The 27,239-nt window shown below is 46.7% G+C and overlaps 1 protein-coding gene across 2 annotated transcripts in view; it reads right to left on the reverse strand.

Moving 5' to 3' along the window:
- MGRN1 (mahogunin ring finger 1, E3 ubiquitin protein ligase) overlaps nucleotides 1–26,155 on the reverse strand; it is a 37,286-nt gene extending 11,131 nt beyond the window's left edge. For both annotated transcript variants that reach the window (XM_009084564.1, XM_009084563.1), the window contains exons 1-7: nucleotides 26,045–26,155; nucleotides 23,723–23,811; nucleotides 19,059–19,205; nucleotides 9,900–10,017; nucleotides 6,423–6,489; nucleotides 3,378–3,427; nucleotides 1,872–1,919 (exon numbers count right to left, since the gene is read on the reverse strand). In XM_009084564.1, the coding sequence (XP_009082812.1) occupies nucleotides 1,872–1,919; nucleotides 3,378–3,427; nucleotides 6,423–6,489; nucleotides 9,900–10,017; nucleotides 19,059–19,205; nucleotides 23,723–23,811; nucleotides 26,045–26,137 (612 nt within the window). In that variant the 5' untranslated portion in view covers nucleotides 26,138–26,155. The remainder of the gene's footprint in view (nucleotides 1–1,871; nucleotides 1,920–3,377; nucleotides 3,428–6,422; nucleotides 6,490–9,899; nucleotides 10,018–19,058; nucleotides 19,206–23,722; nucleotides 23,812–26,044) is intronic.
- Between the last annotated feature and the right edge of the window lie 1,084 nt (nucleotides 26,156–27,239).

A 27,239-nucleotide genomic window follows, 5' to 3' on the forward strand; every position in this document is an offset into this window, starting at 1 on the left:
GGTTGATACCTATAACTGATCTCAGCGCAAAGCAGCTCAGCTCATGGGCTGCTGCATCCTGCTCTCAAAGAGCTTTGATGCCCACAGAAGGTACCCACAATCCGGGCAATGGCAGGGAGGGGAAGGCAGGAGAAAAGCAGTGATGGTGAAGAATGCACAGTGTTATACAGATGGTTTACTTCAGACAGACTCTACTCCTCTGCTCTATGCTATAACTGATCTCAGCGCAAAGCAGCTCAGCTCATGGGCTGCTGCATCCTGCTCTCAAAGAGCTTTGATGCCCACAGAAGGTACCCACAATCCGGGCAATGGCAGGGAGGGGAAGGCAGGAGAAAAGCAGTGATGGTGAAGAATGCACAGTGTTATACAGATGGTTTACTTCAGACAGACTCTACTCCTCTGCTCTATGCTCTTAAGGGTGCAGATGCTATCTCAGTTTCAGTGCTGTGTGTTCTTCTAACAAGAGCTTCCTTCTGTTTCAAAAGCCACAGGAGAGGACTGACAAGCATTACATTTTACAAGCTGCCAGTAAAAAAATAGTGCCCACAACCAAACACTGAGTGGGAAGGTTACATGCTCTGCCAGTAAAGACAGACAAGCACACACTGTTTCATTGCAGCAGTCAGCTAACCATACTGTGGCAGGGTGGGAACTTCCCTGGAGAGAGCTTCCAGCAAAAATGCCCTGCATTTGGGGAGTCTGGAATGCTAAAGGGAGAAGGGTGCACACACTGCCTCAGTGTGCACAGCAACCCCACACTGGCCCACAAGCAGGATAAAGAAGTGACTTTTCATCAGCTGATGAACACTCTTCTCTGATCAGAAAAATTTGTGAGGAAGAGGCACCACTGGCATCACAGTGCTCTGCTCCTTCTCCCAGCACAGCTCTTCTGGGTGTTCCCACCTCAAACCTGCCTTCACCCCCTCAACAGCCTCCCTTCCAAAACAGTATGACTGCTCAAAATACTTGTGGGACCCAGATCAATCAGCTCCCCAGGAGACTGTGCTGCAACACAGCCAAGGGGAGCACTGAGGGAGGGAGGGGAGCACATGCCAGTCTAGGACACACAGGGCTCAGAACAGATGTCAGGCTGGAGTGGCAACTCACTGGCACTAGGCATGAGCAAGTCTGCAGGAAAGGCCATGAGTCTCTGCACAGAGAATTACCAAATGTGATTTTGATATATGATTATTGATACTGTTTGTGGCTCTTTTCTGACCTGAGGACTGGAAGGAAGATCTTAAGAGTAGAGAGTCTTGTGAAACTCATTTAAAGCCAAAACACAGCACACACTTAAAGCTGAAGGAATCAACCATCAAAATCTCATCTCTTCCTCCAAGACATTTCAAGCTGATCCTTGCAGCAGGATCACTACCAGATTTCTTTTCAGAAGCTGAAATTCTTGGCAATCTTAGCAGCTTGCAGTTGCTTATGTATTTCTATCTATGCAGCACTGGATTCAACTTCAATCTTAGAATCAGAGAGTCACAGAATCATCAAGGCTGGAAGAGACCTCTAAGATTGAGTCCAACCATTAACCTGTCACTGCCATAACACCTAAACCCCAAACCATATACTCCAGTGCCAGATTCAGACACCTCTTAAACACCTCCAGGGATGGTGACTCCACCACCTCCCTGGGCAATATTCCAGTGCCTGAACACCCAATCTTGATAAGGTATTACCCACCTTCTGTGCACCATACAGGGCTGGGGTACAAAAGGGCCAGCACCTTGTTTCCTTTGCTTGTGATATCTGAGCTAATGAGATGAGCTCTGAGTGAACACTAAACCCTCCCACTGGGTACAGTCAGGCACCTGTGGGACACCAGCAAGTCTTTAACCAAGAGTAGACAGGAAACAGGTACTTACGATCTGCTTCTGTTTCAACGGCTTCACGGAAAAACTGCCATCCACGTGCTGGCAGGGAAAAGGAAATGCATTAAACAGCTGAAGTGTACAAATTAAAACAGGCTAATGGGCAGAGTTAGTGTCTGCTAGCTATGGGGAGGGTGGGATATGTATAACCAGGACAGCCTGGACAGCAATTCCTCCCAGCAGCTAGTGGAACAGGGTATGGGAATGCTCTTTGTCTATTCCAGTGCAGAGCCAGACAGACTTGGCCCCAGTTAAACCTGGCTGAGGTGGGTCAGAGCACACACACAACTCCCCACATTGGCACATTGGATGCTTTCAGGTTCAAGCAGTCCAGCTGGGTGCAGACTTCTTCTTCTTCAGCCAGTGCAGCACGACCTGGCAGGGGATACTTGTTAACACCCTAAATAACACCCAGTGACAGAGTCACCCTTGAGGCCAGAGCCCTGACAGAGCAGGGAGCCAGCAAGAGGCTGAGAACAAGGTTTGTCCACTGGATGGAGTCAGAAACAAATCCCACATGCTCCACATTGCACCCTCAGAGCTGTGGTGACTACCTCGAGCCTTCCATTTGCTCAGTGGCACAGGCACAGCTGGAACAGCTCCGTCCACACCTGGTGCCAGGACCAGAGACAGGAATAGTGTGCCAGCTCTACTCTCCCCATCACCCACAAAGGCCAACTACACTGAAAGAAATCAACTCCCTGCCACAGTCAAGAAAGCAGCAAAGGAGGCTCAGGGACACTGCAGCAGGCTCTGCTGCTGTGAACAGCTGCAGATGTGCATCTGTTTGCTGAAGGAGTTTCAGAAGGGACAACAACATCATACCAAAAAAATTGAAACAGTTCTGTTTTCCAGGGAAACACAAAGTGTCAATTTTCTGCCTTTGGAGGAGCTCCAAGGTCAAACTACACATAGGATCAAGGTTATTATTCTGATCTTAAAGATACATATAAATAGCAAATTACCAAGTCCAGCTGGTCTGTCTGTCCTCTGAGTAAGCTCTGGGAATCAGCAGTGCTTATTAACAAGGACCTCCCTGGGATTTAGGGACCTACACTTCAAAAGTCACAATTTATGCAGGATGTATCCTAATTCTTCCAAAGGGCTTGGTCCTATGTGTAAACTAAGGCTAAACAGTGGTGCAACAGGGGCTGGACTCAGCAGATCCAGTTCTGCAGAAATCACAAGGCCCTGGAAAACTGCTCAGTAGTAGCCATGGTCAACACCTTCCACCTTCCAACGTCACAGCCACAGAGGCACTCCCTCAACCCACACACAGGAAACAGCAGCTGCAATTACTTGAGTGACCAGCTCAGGTACAAATGATAATTACAGGCTCTACAGGAGCTGCTGCAAGTGATTCTTTGTACTACAGCAGCACTCAGGAACCCCAGTCAGGGGCCAGGACTCCTAAGTGTTATGTAAGTGCAAACTATTGACCCGTGGAAATGTTCACATACACAAAAACAGGCACAGAGGGGAAAAAATTAACTCATTTACCTTTTCAAATGCAGCCAGAAGCACATGGGCATGACCAGTGACCTCAACCACTACTGCAAAGAGAAAGAGCAGACCTGGTTAAACCTTGCAAACAGCGCAAGCATAATACTACCCTGAGTTGAATTTTAGCCCACTCACAATTTCTGATCCACTCTATTTTCATCTCCTCCTGCACTTTAAAACCTTTTTTATCTTGTGGTCAGGTTGGTTCATCTCACACCCCTGCACAGCAGGAACAAAACCCTGCTGGGCTCTGTAGTGGGCCCTACACGGCCATGCCTTTGGGGGCCTGAGTGCTCCAAACTATCCCATTTCATTTTCAGAGGTTGGAAAGTAAAACAAAAGTGCTCAATGGGATTTTGCTCTCCCCTCAAATTCCTAGTTCTAATTATCTGAATTTATCACAGATCCATGTAGTTTAACACCAACTGGCAGCACTTCCAGCCCTGTTACTTATCACTTTATTTCATTCTACTAGACATGCTTATAAAACGTATCATTCTCATTTTGGACACTGAAACACCTCTGTCCAGTTCTCTGCTAGTTTTTCCCTGAGACAAACATCATGTCTTCCCAACTCAAGGCTTCCCTCTTAATCCAACAGCACTGAGAAAGGGCTGCCAGAGCTTTCAGTACTGCATTCCTGGCTCCCTCAGTAAACACAGAGCACAGAACAGAGGAAGGTGAGATACAATCCCAGATTTTCTCACTCAGGACTTGAAGGTTCTGTTCAGCTCCAACTGGTTGGAGCCTTTTGCTGAATTCTGTTCAGACTCATCATGTGGCAATGGGAGAGGTCATGGAGGAGCCAGGGAGTGAAGGGAAGGCATGGACCACCTCACCCTGCCTGGACAAGGGAGCAGCCAGGCTGCGCTCAGCACAGGCAGCAGAGCTGGTGGACAGCTCTGTGCCAGGAAGGTAACAGCTGGAAGAAGCAACTTCTGTGTTGTGTAAAAGGGAAAGGAGTTCCCTATTTTCCCTTGGGCTCCCAGAACAGCAGAGGCAACAGAGGAACCATTCACTGGACTGTGGCACACAGCTCACATGTGGAAACAGCAGAGTGTGGGAGAGGAGAGCCCCTGCCTGCAGACTTTCTGTATAACTGAGGTTGGGTGCACTCAGGAACATCATGGAATGCAGAAATGTTATTATGTTAAATGTTACTTTATAATTCAGGGGTTAAAATCAGGAATCCATCTGCTTGCTGCCCTCATTGCCAGACAAGAGCAAGGCTGCTCTGGCTCACTCTGTGCAGCACCTTCCCTCCCTGAAGGGTTCTGTACCTTTCCCTGGAAGCAATCCCACTGGCAGCCATGGCACAGGGCTAACACTGCCTGCTCACATTCTTTGAGGCACACAAACATCTCCTGGCAGGATTCAGTCCAAACCAACATCTCCTTGACTGCTATTTTAATTTACCATTCGATGTTATTTAACACCAGCAGTCACAGCCCAGCTGCAATTTTCCAGGTGCTCCAAACACACAAGACCAGCTCCTTTCAGTTCCATCAGTTAAAAAAAAAGAACCAAAACACACAATAACTTTCTCAAATCTCACTCAGTGTCACATAATTTTGTGCTGATATACTTTCCAGGAGAGGATTTAAAAGCAGTTGCCTTTCCAGGTTATTAAAATAGATGAGAGTACAGTGTTGGCTAAGCCTGGGCATGGTATGTGCATAAATGTATGCTTCCCATGCTGCCTCCTGCTCTATTTCTGATCCTTCTAGACATCCCAACATTAGAAGCATAAATACCTCACCAAAAGTTCCATAAACAGAGGAAGGTGTTTCATTTTTATGGTCAAGAAACACACATGTATGTCAACTCTGCTAACAGTGCCTGAAATCACTAAAAATAGATGCACTTTAGAAACAATTTCCTTTATGTTGCACTGCGCTTTGTTAGTCACACTTTAAATTGGTTCATCCAGTTCTATTTCTGTCTGCTTGGAAGGCTGGAAAATAATGAGTTTCTGGGCTTTTTCACATCTATAACACAAGAAACTGAGCAAGTGATTGACCTGACCAAGGGATTTTTCCCTTCCTAACGATCTTAGATTTTGTACAAAAGGTAACAGAAGTGAAATGCTGCTCCTGCTGACCATGACACCCCCAATGTCAGAGAAAACTTCACTTCCCTGAGCCATTTGCACTGCTCACACTCAGAATGTGTATCCCCAATGTCAGAGAAAACCTCACTTCCCTGAGCCGTTTGCACTGCTCACACTCAGAATGTGTGCAAACATGCAGAGCCCAAAAGCACACACCCCTGAAGGGAAATGCTGTGCAAGGGGAGTAACAGCCTAAACATTTCCTGGACTTCCCTCTCTAAAACAGCAATGTGCTTCAAAGATAATCCCCAATGCATCATAATTAGTAATTAATAATAATCAACAATCATCATTAATCTACTTATATAGTAAGTAATCTAATTTCTGCCACAATAATAAATATTGCTATAATTATTATTAAAATTAAATTATTCTTTTTAAAAATCAACAATTATTTCTCCTCAAAGGTAATGATTCAACACCCTCAGAGAAAGCAGGAGAATTTCAAATGCTGAATGAAGCTGCTTTGGTTGAAGAGTGGCCTAAACATTTGAAAGCCATTTCCTTTCCTCTGCCCATTTCCAGGTTTTTATGAAGACAACTTAACCTGTCAGAGGGAGGAAACACCAACTCCCTCCTTGCCTTACAAACTGAAAATGCAAAACCCAAAGAGGAAAGAAGTTATTAGCTCCAGTTTGTGCCTGGCAATGGTGTGGCAGAGCCAGGAGCTCTCCTAAGCACTAATCCAAGACTAAACAACTCATCATTTTCCTGTAAAAATAAGGCTATTTTTAAGAGCATATTTTTATGTAAGAACGTGTGGTTAACTGAAGCCTTTTCATAAAGGGAAGTTCTGGTGAATTCCTGAGGTGTTTTCATTCCAGAAAGGCTCCCCAAGCCTTTGCTACAAGTGCAAGGTTTTCATCCCTGCAGCAGGAAGCCTGTCCTGAGGGAGTCACACAAGCTCAGAGGGAGAACAGCTCCATGCTTACCATCCCCTTCATCCACCACCGCTCGGATGACCACAGGGAACACACCACGATCCAAGTCAAAGTTCAGCTGAGGGAAGGAAGGAGATGAGGTTACACAACTCACACCAGACTTGCCTGAAGACAATGCTTAGGATCACATTAGCACCAGAGGAGTGAAGCTCCCTTCTGACAGCTCTCAGGCCTTGCTCTCAACAGAGCAGAAGGGTTTACAATTCAGCAGCAGCTCTGGAAGGGAGTCACTAGGGATAACCACAACATACATACACTGGCACAACACTAAGCACCAACTGTGGCTAGCAAGGCAAAGGATCTCCATCGGAATTTAAAATGGAAATTAATTCTCACTAATCCATACATCCTAAAAGTCTCCTGAATGATTTGTCGCAGGACAAGTTTCTCAGAATATCCCTGGTGCCACAGTTCTACAGCACACCCTGTCCTCCCTACAGCACACAGAGAGCCTGATTCCTGCAAGAGGTTCCTGAAGGCAGAGAGGGAAATCTGTAAAACTTCAAGCCCACATTGCACTCTAAGGAAACACCAAACTGATTTCCATCTCTTGGCATGTTAGGAAATTCAAGTCCTTGACCTTCTAATTGACAAGAGTGAAAATTTAAGATCTCACGTGAGTGCAAGGAAAACAGACTCGACTTCTCCCTTTGCCCTGCACTTCATTAAAGCACTTCAAAAGCTCTGTGTCATCTCAGAAACACAAGGAAAAAGCAACTTACAAACACTGTCCTGTGCCAGGAACGGAAGTGGCTCAGAGACTGGATTTATGGTGGTTTTTTTAATTACTGACTTGGGAGGTTTTTTGTCTCATTTCTTGCCAAGAGAGAAAAAGAAGCCATTTCCCCACGGTGCTCCAGGTAGCCTGTTTTCAGATTTCCAGTGAAAACTGAGACACAACTCGAAGGAATCAGCACCACTCAGGTATTGCCTTGAGGCTTCCTTCCCTCACTTTCCTGAAGCTCCAGCATCATATGCAGCATTGATCTCTCCAGCCAAGAGCTCAGGCACTTCTTGGTCTGCAAGAGCTCACCAGCCTTCCACAGGAGGTGTGGGGACTCCAAACAGAAAGTGCTGGAAGACCTTATGATGTGACCTAGCTGGTCTTCAAACCTGAGGGATGTTGATTTTCACCCTGTGTGATGGTTTGATGTTTTATTACTCCTTTAGCTACCAGAACCTATTCTCCTTCCCAAACAGCAGAGAAACAGAGTGAGCACAAAAATCTCACTTAACCTCTCATTATTTGTTACAGAAGAGACTCCTTGAGCCACTATTTTCCAGCTTGCATTTTTGAACTGTTATGGCATACCACAGAGGGAAAATTCATCAAGGACAATGGATTGAAATAACTGAAAGGACCTTATGGTTTCGCTGTGCTTCCTGCTCTGATTTATAACTGCAGGACAGAAGTTGTTATTTGGCTGTTGGAAGGGAAAGTCACTCCACAGGACTGAGGTTGCTTTATGGTACAATCCTTGGGGTTCTCAAACAAAAGGCCTCTTTAAGGGACCCTTTCACCTTCATTTTTAGCCCTGAACACAGCTGACTCAACACAAGACATACTCCATAACTTCCAAGCAAACTACTCTGTTAGGAAGACAATGTGAACCTGTACAAAACTTTCCCCAGAACCCAATAGAACATTAGTTTCCCTCCTGTTGGCCAGGCAAAAACTACATCATATCTGAGCTGTACACTGAGCAAAAACATGAAGTAGATCTGAGTTTTTTTGGACAACTAAGTTGGAAAGCAATGTGAAATGTGCTATTGCACACAGCTGAGTGGTGACACTGCCAGCTGCCTCAGATAAAAGTGCTGCACTTTGGGGTCCAGTTGAGATGTAGGACAAGGACTGATATGTACCCAGAGCTGATATGGGAGGAGAAAGTCTTTTGAATCATAGTGCTTGCTCCACATTTTCTCCCGCTCCAATGAAAAAAGAGGAACTAGAGGATGCAGCAGAACAAGCAAAGGGAGCTAGAAGCTCCCTTTTCCACAATTTCTCTCCCTTTAAGCTGTCAAAGAGACATGACTTTAGTACTCGAGTTAAAACCTTGCTGACAGGAACAAAAGTGAAAATTAAGCTTCTCAATTCTTTAAGAAAAAAAGGATCTGAGCTCCTGCTTTCCAGCTCTCTCAGACAACAGAAGGGATTGAAAAGCAGCTCTTCCAGGCTTTTGTAGGCTGAACTTGTGAAATCATCTATTGGCAGAGAAGCCAAGACATCAGGAGACCAGACACTGCAGGCTCTTGGTAACATTTGCTAAGGCACGGGACTGGTTATAGTTAGAGCTGTAACTCCAGGACAATAGCTATTCAGTCTCAAAATACATGAAACATTACTTTTTTCCTTTCTTTCTTTCTTTCTTTCTTTTCTTTTTTTTTTTCACTAGGTATCTCCCAGGGTTCACATAGACAATACTCTCACACAGGTTTGGGTCAGGAATCAAACACTATGTCAGTGTTGATTTCCTGGGAAAGGAGTTCACAGAACAAATATATTAGCAGTAGTTACAGACCAACTCTTCTTCGTCAGAAATTTCTTATGTCAATTCTGCATAGAGCAGGAGAAAGACCAAGTTCTCTCTGCCCTATGTCACGTGCAGGGGAAGCCCTTGGGCCAAAGCTCAGAGGCTCACAAAGCAGAGAGGAGAGTTCCAGCCTGGGCTGGAATTTTACAAAGATACCAAAATGAAGAGGATTCCACAACTCTTGTCATGTAAAAGCAACAGAGCTTAATTAAAACCAAGCCCTTGTCTGTTTGTAGTTACAGGTTGAACTATGAGGAGAAAGGCATTCCCTTACTCAGCATCATTGCACCAGTGTGAATATGCCCCAGAAGGTAAAGTATCTCCCCACAACACTGAACTGAGACAGTGTGTCATGCAAGATGTGGCCCTTAAGCAGAACAGGACTCCTCTAGAGATTCGTATCCAAGCAATTCCATTGCATCAGCAACATATTTTGAGCACATGTGTGTACTTATCATTTATGAGTTATATACATGCATTACTTAAGTTCTTTCCACACCCCAATGAACTGCCTTGCATGCACCTTACTCTGGAGACCACTGCACCAGAGGATCAGCCAAAAACCTCCAAAACTTAGAACTAAACCCCACCAAAACGAAGAGGTGGAGACAGACATTTGTTCCCACAGCTCTCTGGCTGGCAGGGAGAGGAAGGCTGAGGAGTGGCAGCTTCCGCCAGGAAAAGCTCCAGTGCCAATCTCTGTGATCAGGGATATCAAAAGTCACTTCCTTGGATTTCCTCCCTGTTGGTCTGATCTACCTGCCAAGTTCCCATACTGCTCCTCCCAGGGCCTCATTCATCTTGTACCCACCAAACATGCCATGGCAGCTGGGAGAAAGTGTCTTCCAGCCATGACTTCATGGCCCTAAATAGAGAGCAGTGCTTCTGGGACAACAGGGGTGTGGAAAGAAAAGGACACTAAGAAGACAGTTACCTCATCATCCTTCCAGTCTGAGAAGTCAATCTTGAAGGAAGGCAGGGAGAACTGCTGGCTTACCCCCCTCTTGTAGTGAACAGTCTCGGACTGCAGAGAGGGATTCTTTGTGCTGTATCTGGAGAGAGGGGAAAAAGCAAACTTGCTGTAACCAATGATTGTTCCCTACTAGGCTCTCACTCACTCATGCCTGTTGTAAACTTGCTGTAACCAACGATTGTTCCCTGCTAGGCTCTCACTCACTCATGCCTGTTGGCCTTTCAGGAATCACAAGTGGCAGCTCTAAGGGCAGAGCTGGCAGGGACTGCAGCCATTCAGTGGGGATATAGAACGGGAAGGGAAGGGTCAAAGCAAGAAGGTGAGCACAGGAAAGGAAAGCAGCGCAGACAGGCAAGGTCTGATTGGGTCCATACTGACCTTCCTGGCAACACTAGGTGTCAGGAGCACAGTGGGGTGCAGCAGCTTGGCAAAGGCTAGCTCCCTAAATCCAGGGCTAGGCCACACTGGCTGTCAGCCCAGCACAGTCCTGTTTTCTGCAGGAAGCTCAGGAAGAAAAAGCAATGATCTAACAGTGGGAACACACAGCCCAACATGGTGCTGAGAGCTCTCCTGTGCCCCCGTGGGCCAGCTCTGCAGTGAGAAATGCTGCTTGGCTCACACCATCCTGGTAAGCCACAGCCATTCCAATTCACTCCTCTGGTCCTCCTGTGCTTCCCCAGAGGTGTTGCAGGTCTACCAACACTATCTGAGAGACACCAACCATCCTCCACATCAGTCACCTAGAGAAGAGTCACAATTCTTCCACTGTCTTGAGGCCTGCACTGAAACACCAGCACAGCCAGGCTGTGATGAACAGCTTTGGAATGGGACACAGCTACCATCCACCATCTCCTGCCCCCAGAGCCTGCCCAGTGCTGTCTGCCCCAGGAGATGTTTCCCTGCCTGCTGACTATCACTACAGACAGTGTGATTCACAGAGGGCATCAGCAGCAAAACAAGATCGAGAAGTTTCACCCCTTTCCAGAGGGTGAAAGATGTGCACAGCCTCTCACTGTGCTGGTTCTGGCACAGGACAGGAGGCAGCAAACCCCAAAGCAGGGTGGGAGCATCTGGTTTTACCATCAAAGCCTTTCTTGTCAAAGTACCAACTGCATGTTCAGAGCACGTTGACAACCCAGAGAGAATGTGAGAGATTTCTTGCCCAAGAGACTTACACTGCAGCAACAACAGCCTCCCTCAGCATGGTGAGAAGACAGGCCTAGCTCCAGCTCTAAAAGAAAAGCTTTAACAGCTGGGCACAGTCCTGGGATCCTCTCTGTCCATCACTTCCTGAGCAGAGCTCCGCACGAGCACTGCCCCCAACCCCTGCACAACCAGCAGCTCCAGGCCTGGAGCCTTGCTGACAGCAGCTCAGTTCCAGAGGAGGAGAAACAAACCCCATTGGAACAGCCCACAACTCAGCCAAGAACTGCAGAACTGAGCATCACACCACAGATGTGAAATTGGGCTGGAGGATGGCAGAGGTGACTACAGAGGACATGCCTGAATCTTAAACCTCAGCTTTAAGTGATGCTGTGAAAACTTCACACTCAAGAGCTATAGCTCTGGCAGCTACCTGCTCCCTGCTGCCAGAGTGCAAGAGCCCACAGGGACAGCAGCTGCCATCAGAGCTCCAGGCCAGCCTGCACTGTAACACACAGCCTCAAAGCACAGTGATTGGGATGTATTTTGCAGCTGAAGGTGTAAGAACCTGGATACAAAAAGATGATGAATATTTATTAATTCCTTTCAAACTCAAAGAGGAAAAGCCAGGCATGAAACTGGCATGAACTGCTGCCTTTCTCTGGAAAGCTGTGTGTATTTCCTGCACCCTCTGAGGATCCAGAAGTCTTACCAAGTGTCACAAGAGCCACGTTAAATTCAGGAAGGCCATGACAAGGGCAGGTCCACCACATGCATTCTGCTCCTCCTGCCAAGGCAGGTGCATTGTGTTATTTATGACAAGACCCTCAAAGCCCATTCTGTACTGTGCTGAAATTGTGCTGCTTTACTAGAAGGTCTCACTCCATCCTTTGCATTTCAAGCATGGTGTGGGAGAGATCAGAATGACAGGTCTTTTATATGTGAATTACAGAGCAAGCAATTGAGTGAAGTTTTATTTACTGAGTTGTCAGGCACAATGAATAGAGCAAGCCTGTATCTAGCTCCTTTTGTGGTGTTCTCAAAGCTTCCCAGCTCTGCAGAGAGGCACGGTTCTCTCTCCACAGCTGGGAAAGCAGGGGATGGGAGGGTGACTTATCTAAGGTGACAGCAAGTCAGGAACTTACTGGAAATAAAGTGCAGAGGAGAGAGTGGAGCTGGAAAAGGGGTGTAAACATGCTGCTGCTGAGTGCCAGGAAGGCTGGAGGACCCACACTCACAGCACCAGAAGCCCAAACCAGTCTACAACAGGAAAACAAGTAATATTGTTCCAAGGAGGACAGGGCAGAACAATACTCACATTGACTTGCTGCTCTCAGCATCCCTGGGAAAAGAAATAAACCAGGCACATAGATCTTCTGAGCTGAAGAGTATGACAAAATTATTAAGAAGGCTTCCCCAAGTGAGCTTTATGCCTCAGACTGCGTGACTGCTGAGCCCCCAGTGCCAAAATGCATGTCAGCCTTGGATCTGAACACCCAGACAGCTCTGGAGACCTCCAGCCAGCAGCCAGTGCTGAGGCTGCTGAGCACCAGCAGGCAAAGAGCCTGGAGAATTCCCTGGAAGAATGGTGACCCCAGATTGCCATGGAGATTGATCACCTTTCTGAGGTGATGCCCAGGTTCCGTGCACAAGCACACACTCCCCGTGCTGCACAGAACAGCTTGGCAACCTGTTACAAAGCAAGTATCCTACATATCAGGGCCTCCGTGCTCTCTACCCCTCCCCAGCCCCTCTGGTTGGCATCTGCTGTATTCAGAGTCTTCTATTCCCTGCCTGTGCTGCTGGGGGCTTACAGGAGACAACAACAGAGCAGTGCTGCAGTGCTGTGCAGGTGTGTTACAGAAGGAGAGAGCATGTATTGAAGAATAAAGGACAGCAGAGAAGCAGCAATACACAGCCTCTCCCTGCACAAAGGCTGAAAGCTGAATGTCTGGGCTGCTATTGCTCAGACTGCACTGGACCAGGCCTCCATCCACAGGGATGTCCAACAAAACCACTCTGCAATCACTGGCAGCTCAGGACAGTGGAGAAGTGAGTGGTGTCTGTTTTGTTCGGTCAGAACCAAACAGAAATCCTCAGTCACATTTTTAAACCTGTTTGTTTGCTCAGGTAGCCCTGACAGCATGAGAATCACTAGCAACAAGAGCTCCCACAAGGAGTTTGGAGGTTAACTGGGTACTAAGTTGGTGCACTGCAGCCCCTGACAGTCTTGCTTCCTCTAGGACTGAGTTTCCAGTCCAAGCAGAAAAAACCAAACACCTCCCCAGGCAGCTCAGACTCCAACCCCTGCAGTGCTCTGCCTTGGGCTGCTGAGAACCCCACGCTCAAAGCTCACACAACAGCTACACACAAAGGCCACAACTCTTATTAAAGACAGAGGGTTAGTCTGCTTGGTGAAATCTACAGAATTTGGCTCTCCAGCCTGTGAACTTTGCACACCACAGCATTCCCTCAGGGACTGGTGTGTGCCTGGATCAAAGCAGGCCTGGGCTGTAAAGGTTTCTGCCTAGCGAAAACCAGCGCTTGCCTCTGACTTCTTCACATACAAGAAATCTTTGCACAAAGAATTCATAATAATCACCACAGGCCACAGCCAAAAGCAGCACAATCACCTTTCAAAGGCCCTGAACAGACAGAGGCTATTAAATAGCCAGAGGAATATCTGAGTGCTCTGTCTCCTGTGCAAGCTTGAATGACAACAGCTGTGAGCTGAGGTACCCGTTTGGTTTCATTTGGTGACCCAACTCCTCAAACTTCCACATGCAGAGCAGAGAATCACTTCAGGGTCACACCTCCATCAGCTTGGAGGAGCAGGGGAGGATGTCTGTGATGAGTGCACTAGGCCTTGCAAAACAAACAAGGAAATTGCATTTTTTTTACTATATCCATTTGCACATCGACAACACAAACAGCACAGCTCTGAAAAGGGCAAGGATTGCAGAGCTACACTGACCTATTTTCCTCCTGTTTTCTCTTCAGAATGAGAAAATAGAGCTTGGCAACATGACTAGGATATAGGAATTTTTTGTGTTCGAAAAGGAAGATATTTTTCATAAGAATGGGCTGCCAGACTCAAACCTCTCACGTCACATTTATCATGAGCTCCTGCTCTGCCTGGACTGCTCAGGCCTTTAGAACTGGCTCTGTTAAGTGCTTCCAGCTACAGGGCTGGTTTGACTTCTTCCCCTGAGGAAACAACCACTGCTGTCATGTTTGAACTACGCAATCCTTCCTGCTAGTCAGCAGGATACCTACAGCTGGAAAAGTCCCGGGGGCCCTCCCAGGAGCAGGCTGACAGTGTGCACATCAAGGCTTGTGCCAGAAAAGGAAGGGATGCATTCAGAGTACACACAAAAAGAGAACACAAACCTCTCTGCAGCCTGATCCAAACCCACAGTTGTCTCCCAAATCAAAGATATCTAAGGCTATGAACACATGAACCAGTTACTGCAGGAAGAGACAGCCTACAAACTGGGAGACTACTCCCTATGAGCTGCTGCCAGCCCTGCAGGAGAAATGCAATGCAGAGCCCCCTCTCATTCATCTGGGGGGAATTTACCTGCTTCTGGGCCATCACCACCGAGTAGTCGATGTAAAACTCACACACCTCCATGTTTCTGCAGATTTCCAAAACCAGATAAAATGGACAGAATCACAAAAATAAACAAAACTGAAGATATTGTGGGGTTGAGCTGTTCAGAGGTAGGTCAATGCCAGCCCCATGCCATTAAAGAGACGGGACATAGGGAGATCTCTGTTGGGGTGATGCACCAGCTGGTTCTCTGAAAACTATTGTATTTTACTCTTTCAATTCTCACCACAAAGTAATCGAGCAAAAAGTATTTCAAAGGAGAGAGCAGCAGCACACTCCAAAGTTAAACTAGTTCCAAATGGCATCCAAGAAACTTCTACAGATATCTGCACTAGCACCAGAAAGTGCTGGTTACCTTCCCCTGGGCACAGGGCTGCAGAGGTGAACACACCTCTACATCCACCAACAGCCACATCTTCACCTTCTCCAGCCTCTACTGATCACCTGTGATCCCACAGCAGTGAGGACGCTGCTCCCTGTGAGACCCAGAGTTCAGCAGTTCAGGACAAGAGGCAGACAGCCCTTGGGAGATACATGTTCCCAAGATCTTGGCTGGGAAAGAACAGAGCTGAGCAGATCTCCCAGCACAACTACATGGGAAAGGCTGCTGAACACTCCTTTGAGACAGGTTAGGGCAGGCAGCACAGACTGGTATAGCACCAGCTTCTAAACAGAGCCCAGACAAGTCCAAGAGGAAGCTCCCTCCTTGCAGAAAGGTTTCCCTTTGGCCATGGGCATCAGCTAATCCCAAAGGCAGGCCAAGACACACTGTGCTGTGGCTCTCAGGTGAGCAGAGGCTCCACAACAAGCAATGTCTCTGCTCAGAGAGAATCACCTTCCCTCCCCTCCCTCCTCTCACCCCAAACTGCAGAACACAACCATGTTTGGAGCAGGAGTTTGGCAGGAGCACTGATACTATCAGGATCAGTGGTGGTTCCAGCAGAGAAGCAAGAATAACTTGTTCAGCACTTCTAAGGAGCCATGCTGCAGGCTGAGAGCTAGGAGAAAATTCCTGCTTTGGACAAAGGTCCAGAAAGTTTCTCCTATTTTAGGATTTAGCATCCATTTAGGAGAGTGGAAAAAAAAAAGTGTTTTGTTTTAAAGAGCATCTTCATCCCAATCAAGTGCAATAGGAAAGGTTTTAAGTTTATTCACAGTACAGCTTTTGCACATGCTTGTTCCTGGAATGTAGCTGTTAGCACCAAAAGAGACTGAGGAAAAGGAAAACCTACCAGCTCAGGCAGGGGAAAGCTGCATTCCTATTAGTGCACTGAGAACACACTCACTCTGCTCAGAGCTCTAAGAATGCAGCCCAGACTTCTTTTTTTCCACTCGAATTTGAAAAGAATAAATCAAAGTAATTATAGCACTACCCTTTCAGAATTGCTTTGCAAAGCTAAAATCAGAGCTGCAAAAGGTTTTCACTAGCAGCCAGCAAATCCAGAGAAGCAGAGATACCTACTTGGGCAGCTGCACTCTAGCCCCAAGACGTGCTTCAGAAGCACTTCCACGCGGAAAAATAGCCTGGGTTGAATTAAAGCAGCTTGTAAAGTCTATATTTGTATCTCACTTCCCCCAGCCCTTATTACCTACACATCTGCATGAAATCAGGATCATGCCTTCCAAAAGATTCCCTGGCTTCTGGTGCTGCCTCCAGCACCCCACACATAGGTACCATTCATTGTCCAAGAACTCCAGAGCAGAGACAGACAGTTCATCACTCCTGGGCTATGAGGAAACTAAAGTAAGATCTATTAACTAAAAGGCCAGCAGTGGCAGCAAGAGCTGAATGCAGGTGCTTTGACTTCTGAGAAGGTTTAGTGCACAGGGCACTGCTGCCACCCCAGCAGGGCAGCACAGACCTGACAGCTACACCTCGTGGGCACGGAAATCAGTGCTGATCCTGGTTTCATGCAGAGGCATACAGGGTTCAGAAACACAGGCTGCTCCTCCACCAGCTAACACAGATCCCTCTCTCAGTGAGCCATGGACAGGGTGGATCAAAAAAAGTCATATTTTAAAATATAATCCTTTGAAGTTGACAGCAGTGTGAACTCCCAAAAACTTTACCTAGGAATTGTGTAAGTTTCATTTCAAAAGCAATTGGGTAGGCCATGTTTGCTGCACAAGCTTTAAAGAACAGACAATAGCACTGGTGACAGTCACTGGCTCAGTGCACAGCCCTAAATGACAGGGAAACGTGTTCTTAAGTGAACCAGAAACTGTATTTTCCTCTTCCAACCAACTGACAAAGTTCAGAGAGGAGAGTTACTAGTTACAGAGGGACAAAACCACACTCTGTCCAGAAACAGTTCTATTTGGTAACTGAAATACTTCCATTAATCAGTCACTATTCAAGACAACTTGACAAGACAGACCCTGAAGGTCCAACACAGAGCAGTTTAACCATCAAGAATGCTGCAATGCTGGTGTTGGGCTGCCCTTCAGCCCAACAAAGCCTGCTTCAAAACATGAGTTAAACAAAATAAAAGATGTTTCTTTTTAGAATAACTTTGGGGTTTTGCCATTTTGATGTAAAATGTAATAGTAAGAGTCTGAAAAATAGATTGTAAACTATCTGCATGTTCTTTCCAGGCTGCAGTACAAAGACTGTAGCACAAAGCAGATATGAAGCTCACATTGAGTTGCAAATTCAGATGTTTCACTGTTACTGACCAGTGACAAAAAATTCTCCTTTGAGGTAAACCAACAGGTGAATATGCAAAATGAGATTAAAATCAATTACTTAAACCAAGACTTGCTGATTGAAGCCACAGCTGAAGTGAATACATCCACCCTGGCCATAAGGCCCTCAGCTCACCCCATTAGCCCACTGACAGTTTCCTTCAGAGGTCACAAGCCAAGGAACACTGCAGGGCAGCACAAGGGACACTTGCCACTTCTCCACATTGTACCTGTATTAGGAAAAGAGGACTTCAATCTCCAAGGCTGCCATTCCAACACTTCACTAGCACTAAATTCACAGGAAACCTAAGGATCTAAGAGACAGAACATGGAAACTTTATCAGGGTTTCTAAGGCATCCTGCTGCATTCTGCTCCACTTGGGAACAGCTGGATCTAAACAGAAAGTGTTTTCAGAGTTGGTCGAGAGAGATTTTTCAAGCACTTTAAAAGGAGCTCATTTATTACCTCCCCAACATAAAGGCAGCCTTAAGCTTCACCAGAAGAAGGGAAGGAGCCTAAACAAAACTTCTGGGTCAGGATATCCTCCAGTTTAAAGGAATGCACATCTGGGAGCAGAGAGCTTGTCTCCTTTCCAAAAATACACTGGTCACTGGTGGGATGTTTACACTTTGCATAAATCACATAAGCCATGTTTTGTCATACATATTTCTCCCTGCTGAAACCTCTGCAGATCCCTTCAATGAAGGGTAAGTTTAGCCCCAGCTCCAGAGCACCACTGCAGAAGCCATCAGCACTGCATCCAAGAGCCACTGGGCAGCCAAAAGCCTCTACCAGAGGAAGCCAAGAGCTTCTGCAGCCTCAATCTTCCTTTACCCATGGAGCAAAAAGAATTCTTTGCCTCATGGCCACTGGAAGTCTGCTATACCATACCAGCAGCTCACATGTACCAAATCCACACCAGACAGAGCACATTGCAGCCACCTTTGCTCTTAACAGAGAGAGAACATTTGTCAGCATCTTATGGGATACAGTGTTGATTGGAATGGTTTAAATGTGCTGACTTAGATTAAAAGGTTTTAAAATCTGTAGGGGTGTACTACCAGCATATGAGAAAGACCCCACAGATGAGGTTTTGACCACTCTCTTGACAGCTAACCAAAGACTAACAGGTATACCTGGCAGAAAACAGACAAGGTTTCAGGAAGTAAATCCTCTCCCATCTCCCAACAGCCTGTGTTGAGGTGGTAATTTATCCCAAAAAGGGGCTTTGGGTGGGCCTCAATTCCACAGACTCACTACGTAAATGTCAGACTGAACTTTACTTTGGTAGCCCAGATGTTCCCATCACAGGGAACACAGAAATGCAATGAGTTAGGTGATCTAGGAAGAAAACAGGTAGCATTTGAGGGGAAGGGTGGCTGGTTTCTTTAATTTCATGGAACATCTTGCTGACAAAATATACAGCTCCTTTGTTGCACACAGAATGGCTTCCCCACACCCAAAACCCAAACCAAATAGGGAACAAGAAGATATTGGCTGTATGAGGGAGGGATGTAAAAGCAATATTCAAAGCTATCAGAACATACAAAACAAAACAGAAAAGGAAGAGATTTCCCCCTCCACCATCTGTGGCAGCATTCCTCAGGGGTGATCAATGAGAGATGTTGGACAGCTCATCTCCCAGGCTCCTGTGCCCTTCCACAAGCCCCAGACTTACACTGCCATGCCACCAACAAACTCTTCTGTAGCCTGGCAGTAGATGGTGATGGCAACACGGGCATCTGCATCAAACGTGAACTCCAGGCTGTACAGCACCTTCTGCTTCCCATTCTCCTCAGTTGGACTGTCAACATCATCTTTATACCTGAAAGACAGTGCCAGAGGATTAGAGAAGATATTTATGAGATGATATCATGATCACCATGGAAACCAGGACAAGAGTACTCCAGTCTAGGCATTGTGGGCAGGCATGGCACCGTGTGCTCCCACCTCAGGCTTCCCAGAAGATTTCCATTCTTTCCCCTGAGGAAGGTTCTTCCAAGATTTCACTGAAGTGAACTATGTAACAACAGTCCTGAGAGATTTCACTCAGGACACAGTGCCAGGACACAAAATGAGACAAGAAAGGGAAATCTGAATGTCAAACCCTGAAGAGAAGAACATTCTCTCTCCTTCTACATCTACACATTGGGCTCAGTATTTGGGCTAAAGAAATCCTGCATGGTCTGAGAAATGTAAAACCTAATCCTTTCAACACTGCAAATGAAATGGTGTGAGACAGGCAAAACCCCAAGGTTTCTGTAGCACAAAGAACTCCTGAAGCTCAACAAGAGGTACCTGCAGTATCACACAGAAGATGATATTCAGCTCAGAAAGCATCCGAATATAGGAACTTCAAACACCTTTAAATGAGCAGCTAAACCTCTGATGCTGCCAAGGACTGGAGCTTGCACCTATTTATTGTATGAACAAAAACTAACACATCCAACTGTGTAACAGACATGATAACCAGTACAAGAATTGAGTTTAGAAGTTATTTCAGTGAACATAAAAGTGAGTTAGAACGTGGCTATAAGCTACTGCACAGCTGGATCCTACTGTGTGATCACCACTGCCCAGGGCTACCCCTTCTCCCTGCTGCAGGAAAAGGCAGGTCACAGAGCTGGTGAAGAAGGAGGCATGAAGCAAGGTCTGAAGGAGGTGTCTGAGGCAGTGAGCTATGGCCAAGCGTGAGTGGTGGCTCACGGTGTGCCCAGAGTGGCCAGGGAGACCAGCAGATCCTGAAACAAGCAGCCAACACACACCACGAGAAGGTTTTCCTGCTTTGAAGAGCAAAGCACCAGATAAATGGATGTGACTCACTGGCAGGGCAGCAGCAGATATCACAACTCAAGCCCCACCACCAAGAGCACCATCGCAGCTCCCACACCATGTAGGAACAGTGAAGGCAGCAGGTTGCCTGGCAGAGGTGTACACAGCACTCCATTTGCTGCCCAGCTCCAGTTTATCACTTGTTTATCGGTATTACCTTAATTGCCACGAGCCCTGGGTCAGAGCCAAGCACCTGAACTAGTCAGGAAAAGCTTGGCACCGTCTGACTTCCCAGTATCAGTCAACTTCTCCCTTATCAAACAGCCTCGATGTATACTCTGTGCTGTCAAAAGTGTCCAGAAATGGGCCAGGCAGAGCTGCATAATTCCATCTAAAAATTGTTAAGGGAATCTTTGTTTACCAAATTCACTGAGATATAATAACTACTGCCTAGCTCAGAGGATTCCAGCATGAATTTCACTTAACAACATGCTGGACAAGAATGAAATGTTCAGCTTCAGCAGTTCAATTGAGAAGGAGCAAAATAAAACTTGAAAGCAGTGTAATCAAATCCCTAACACACATACTTGTACTAACATAACCCTACTGAACCACTGTAGCATACACCCACATTCCTGTCTGAAGGACTTGCAGAGCTCCAGACAGACTTTTGCCAGTGGTTCACCTAGATCAGAACAGTAAATCAAGCTAAATACACCCAACATGTCAGTATAAAAAAAGGCAAGTCCCAAGATCTGAGAGCCTGAACATCTGCAGCAGCCTGGACACAATATACAGCGTAGAGCTAGTTGCATTCAAAGAATAGAACCATGGCACTTAAAGGCTGTAAAGGAGAAACACACTGGGCAGCAGGGCAGGTTTGCCTAGAAAACATGGGGGAACATCATCCAGACAATCACATCTGAGTGATGTGAACACATTGAGACACTGGCACAGGTTGCCCAGAGAAGCTGGGGTTTGCCCCATCCCCGGAGATGTACAAGGCAAGGTTGGATAGGGTTTGGAACAACCTGAGCTAGTGGAAGGTGTCCCTACCCATTGCAGGGGGTGAAACAAAATGGCCTTTAAAGTCCTACCAACCCAAACCATTCCATGATCTGTCACATAGCAAGGAAGGAGTTAGGTAAGAAAAGACTGCATAGGCAGTTCTGCCAGCTGGTAGCTGGCACAAGAAACAAGCAAGGACTACTTTGTTGCATACTTTGAGAGGCAGAGACAGCTCATGTTCCACCTTAAGGTGCAGGAATGGTGGGATGCAACATCAGGGGAATAACAAGGCAAAAATCACCCATTTTGCATTCCTCCTTTCTTTGCAAGGGACGTGGCAGACAAGGAGGCTCAGGGGTGGTTCAGGTGCTTCAAGAGCTCTTCTGTCTCCACCTGCACTGGAAGCTTACAGTGTACATTTAACCAAGCCCTACAGACAGTGGTGATGTGAGGTGGCCACAGGTGCATGCACGAAGTTAGCAAGCAGTGATTTTGCCAGGTGTGCCTTTGGGTCATGCACACAAGTGCATCACAGAGCCTTCACAACCACGTGTATACAGCAAAGAGACTGACCACCTTGCAGAACAAATAGCTGATCCAATGTTTTGGTGGAAAAGGAAAAGCAGGATGACCAAGGGAGCTGAGGCCACCTGGTCTGACATCAATCTTGGATAAAGCAATGGAAATGCTGGACCTTTTTATTTGTCTGTTAAAGAATTAAAAGATAAAAATATAATTAACAGCAGCCATGACAATTTTACAGGACTAGGTCGAGCTGAACCTGATTTCATCCTTTGAGGAGATTAGGAAGTTTGACCAATGTAGTAGACATGCAGATAAATGGTAAGTATTGCTTGACTTAGTACAGTGAGATCTTCATTACCCAGTGTTAGAGCAGACATTGAAGGAAGAACTAGTGACACCTCTAGCAGCACTGCCTTTCATGGGGGAGATCATCATCACATGGAAGCTTTCCTGTTTGGGGTTCTGCAGAGATCTGTCCAATGTAAGGCTCTCCAGGGCTGCATAACAGGCAGTCCCAGACCCTCACCACCTCCACCACAGGATGCATGGTGGTGGAATGAGATGAGCTTTAAGGTCCTTCCAACCCAAACCATTTTGGGATTCTATAAAAAACCAAAGAGCTTGTGAGGACTTTCCCATCAGAACCTACTTTACACCTAGATCCTCAGCTCAGTACCCTTTTATTTGGTGGAGGATGTGGTAAATTAAACTTAGCTAATTCTGGAAAGAATGTGCAAACCTCAAGCACTGGTTGTGAATAAACCATACCAGAGAGGGCACAGAGTGTCTTTACGTGCACAGAGGGAGGAAGGAAAAGCCTCTAGACCAGAACAGCAGGAAAGCATAAGGCAGAATGTACCCTTGGGGACTGACAATTAATATCTCAATTTGGGTCTCATCAGTGCAAAATTCAATCAAGTCGTGTTGGTGGTATCGTCAGCACTAACACAGGCAGCAGCAGCACAAGAGCCTCTGACAGCTCATGAGGCAGGAAAACAACTGATAGGAATTAGATGGTTGCAAACCTGGCCACTGTCAATGTGCACAGACACTACATTCCAAATAGTCCAGAGCTGCAACTCTGCTTGGGGAAACAGGACGTGTGAGCACAGAGAGCAAATGACAGCACTGCATGTACCAAACCACACCAAGTGCTCCATCCACAGCAAGGTCTCTCCCTAACCTTCAGTTTTCACATAAAACCAAACTAAGGCTTTGTGTGGTTCTGACCCAAACTGCCTACGTTAGGCCACGCTCCCAGAGCCACCCTGGCTGGGAGCTGCTGTGGGCACCCTGCCAGGACCTCAGCCCTGTGCCTCAAACACAATCCACAGCCACTCCAGGATCGCTGGGAAGTGCTCTGCCTGGACATCTGCCCAGAGCTCAGACCCAAACACAGCACTGTGTGCTGGGCCCCTGTGCCTCAGCCATCTGTTGGAAGGAGGGCAGCTGCAGCTCCGGGTAGGAGCCAACGCGTCCAACCCGGCTATGCTGGGAGAGATCTCAGTGTGGAGCACTGAGAGGTAACAGATCTCCATGATTATCCAGACCTCCTTCCCCTAGGCCTGGGACACAAGCCATCTAAACAACTGCATAACACTAGGACCAAACTTTATCTTGGCAGCAGGAGTAACCTGAGGAAGTTTCACTTCAAGACCGATCACTCTTCCTGGCCTCCAGCTCGCACCAGAATCAGCTCCTTCCTGGCTTCTCCTTGCACAGGAATGCAGGAAGGAATCTGTCTGTAGAGTTTATTGACCTGACTAATATATTCTGCTCATGCTAACGATTTCATGGCTTTGTTTATCACTCTAGTCTGTCCTGCAGAGACAGACACATCACTGGTCCTGTTTGGAAACACAGATTGCTTGGATAAGGAGACTATAAACCACTTGAAAGCTCCAATCACAAGGCAAGGCAGAAACCTCTGGACACACCTAGCAACAAGGATGTGGAAATAAGCTTATCAAAAGAGTTTAGCTCTGCATGAGAGCTCACTGGGTTGAACACAAAGAAGGGTTCAGGCAATGGCAGTACCTCACGAGCCGGAGAGAGTCCTTGCGGATATTCACCAAACTCCTCAGCGTCTTCACAGGCTCCTGTGGAGCTGGAGTGACATAGGGAAACTGGAACAACAAGGCAAATAATTCTCCTATTATTATACTGTCAAAAGTAGAAGCATATTACCTGGCATGCAATTTACCCAAATCAAGAACCATCTAACTTTCAGGGTACTTAGTGCAGAAGCCACAAGAAACAGCAACAGCAAATTCTATTTACTACTGCTCTGGTCCAGCAATAGCTCATATTGGGAATACACATTTTAAGAAAGGGCATTTTCACAGCCTTTTTTCCTGCACCCTGAATTCTCAGCCTGGAAAACCTTGCTCTGCCAAGCTTTTATTTCCACTAAAGAAACCACGTCCAGCTTGAGCAGAAGAAATGCAGCTCTTTCATGTGTGCTACAGCATGCACACAGTGATCTGACTGCTAATCAGCATGCCAACACCCTGGATTACTGGGGGAAACTCTCTTTATTCTGAAACAATGGGGCAAATGTTCTGGAAAAGAAAAGAGACAAGGATAGGGGGCCTCATTCTGTTCCACAGTCAAGAAACCTTCTCTCATAGATTGTCCTTTAAACAGAGACAATAATGCTTCAGACTGTAATTCTCCCTGCTGAGCACAGAATCTCCCGTGAGAAATGCAAAGGAAATTGCTCACTGTGAGGATCACAACCTGTGCAACTCCAGACCTGCCTGCTGGGGCTCAGGGACCACCAATACATGCTCCCTTAGAAATGAAGAGGCTGCTAAACAGGCAGCCAAGTGCTGCTGCAGCTGGAACTTCAGGGCTTCTCCAGGACACAACCCTTCAGTGCCATCCCCTCAGGCCCCCGAAAGGTGTTGGTGGGGCAATGACCAGAGCTGAGGGGAAAGGTGCTGCTTCCTGACCAACATGAGGATGACACAGGAGACCCCGTGCCACAGACAGCAGAGGACTCATGGGGCAGCAGCAACTCTTTCCTTGCATCATCTGCCCAGGACTGTGTTCGGTAGCTCTGCCCTATGCTGAGCAGTCAAGGCCTTAGTTCCTCCAAAGCAAGAACTTGGCCCACATCCAGAAAACAGTTTCGCTGCTTTGTGTTCAAGTGGGTTTTTTCCTTGAAGACTAATCAGAGCTGCCAAAGGGCTTTACCTTTACATAGGCAAACTATATTCCACAACAGCCTCCCTTCCTTAAGCCTACTTGGCAAACATCCCACAGCGTTAATGACATCTCACCCACTCCCCTCTGGAGAAATGACAAAGCTCAGTGCTGGGATGTCAGCAAGGAAGCCCAGGCTGAGACATGCAGGTAATTTAGCTCTGCAAGGTTAGTCCCTACAGTCACAGGGCCCTGTGTGCAGACATGGCCCAGGGTGGGTGGTGAGCACCCCAAGCCTGCATGGCACTGACACATCCAGCACCACTTCCAGCTGAAGTTCCTCCTTCCTAATTCTCTTGCTCAACTGCACTTTCTGCTTGAACAAGGACTTTACAGATTCTTCCTTGTCCTATCCTGCAGAGTCCTGTTACCTGACTGTGCTCAGAAAGCAGAATGTGTTTGCCACCATTCCAATTCAAACACTGAGTCCCCTTGCCTCAGTTTCCCCATCTGTAACACTGGGGTGACACCAAAGTGACTCAAGCACTACAGGCATGAATTAACCACTGGTCATAGCTTTTCTGATGAGAACCATGACTTCAATTTTTCAGTTTTCTGTTTTGAAGCTGCAGAAACAGCTATGAAAACAGCTGGCAAAGAAAGCAGCTCTGTTCCCTTTCCTCTCCAGCACTCTGAAAACATCTCCAAATGGCTCCTATTCGGTTACCTTTTGGCTCTTTTTAAGCAGTTGTGAGATGCAAGAGAAATCCAAAACATAGTACTAAGTATAGTACAAAATTTCTATGTGTCCCTCACAGTAGTGCTAGTCCCTGATCAAGAACAAGCCATCACTTGAGTGGGCAGCTTGCCCAGGAGCATTGGGAAGTTCAGGCTATGAGAGCAGATCTGCTTCCCACCCTTCTCTGCAGCATGTTTTACATTCATCCAGGCAGGCAGGCAAAATTAGCCCCAAATTCTGTGCTCCTGAGTCCCTGTCCTTCTTCCCACACTACTAATTCCTTCTGCACCAAGTGACAATAAGCCTCTAAGAAAGCTTCTTAGAAAAAGCTCTGCTTGCATCTGATCAGACTGGAATCACTCCCCAGGCAGTGAGGACCTCTCAGGTCTGTGCCATCCTCCTCTACAAGCCCTATACGAGATCTTCCAAGACAGGCAGGAAACAAAAGAGCAAAACAGCATATAGGAACTTGCCTGAACAGGTCTATTCCCAAGGAAGTTGAGATCCATGTTCTCTCCAAAAAGGTAGCCCTCGGGGTGAGGGGTGTCAAACTTCTCACCTCCCATAAAGAAGTGACTTGCAAAGTAGTTTCCTAGAAAAAAAACCCACAAAGGAATAAAACACTAAACAAATGCTTTCCAGAGAGGTCTGTGCAGGTTTTAACAAGCATAAAAGAGCACAAGACACAGAAAATACTTGCTGGTTCACTCCTTCCCTGTACTACTGAGGGCCACTGCCAACAGCAGGAGCAGGGGAACAAACAAACCAAAAACCTAGAATAAATCATTACACTAGAGATCATTCCATTTTAACTTGTTTTCCAGAGAGGGAACAGGGAGCAATAAGAATCAGCTCTTTCCAATATGGCTCAATTCTGATGAATTTCTCCTGTTTTCTCCACCTTCCAGTTCCACAACCATCACTGACCTGCTCAGAGAAGGATGAGGCTTCCTCTCACTGCAAAGCCCTGCACAGCCAGAGCTCCTGCTGGGCAAAGTTTTTACTCCCATATCCCAGGCAAGAGCCACACAAAACCTTTCCAGTGAGTGCTACAGACTGTACACATTGGTGCTGAGCTTCACTAATAACACTGACAGCTCTGCATGCAAAAACTTGGATGTCTGGGAGAGACAAACAAGAGAACTTCAGCTCTGAAAGGTTCACCACACGTTTGTGTCATTCACCTTTAAGGTGATGCACTAAGGTGCAGATTTCAGGAGGTGGAGCATGTTCAAGGCCACTGGGATTCTGGAGCACTGGATTCAAAGTCAACAGAATCAATGCAGGTGTATGAAAGCATCACAAACGGAGCATCCTCCCAGACAGACTTCAAAAAACACTCCCAAACATGAACTCCATGAAGCTGCCACTTCACAGAGTAAGTATCAGGAGAGAACTGAAATAAAAGGCTCCACCCAAGCCATGTCCCTTCAACTTCCAGAGTGGGGGATGAGAGGATTGAGACAAACATGCATTCCCTTCCCTGGGTGCAATGCATAGACAGCACAAAATCCGTGTTAAAGTGAGTCACTACAGAAGCAGTAAGTAACCATCTGAATGGCTGTGGAGGGATTTGCAGTCCCTCTGGCTAGAAGCAGCATGATTTACCCTGAAATGGAAGGGGTTTCATGAATGGCTCTGGTTTTTCCATTAAGGCTTTTTTCCTTT

Source organism: Acanthisitta chloris, unplaced genomic scaffold (assembly GCF_000695815.1).
Source record: "Acanthisitta chloris isolate BGI_N310 unplaced genomic scaffold, ASM69581v1 scaffold31621, whole genome shotgun sequence".
In the NCBI taxonomy this organism is placed as follows: domain Eukaryota; kingdom Metazoa; phylum Chordata; class Aves; order Passeriformes; family Acanthisittidae; genus Acanthisitta; species Acanthisitta chloris.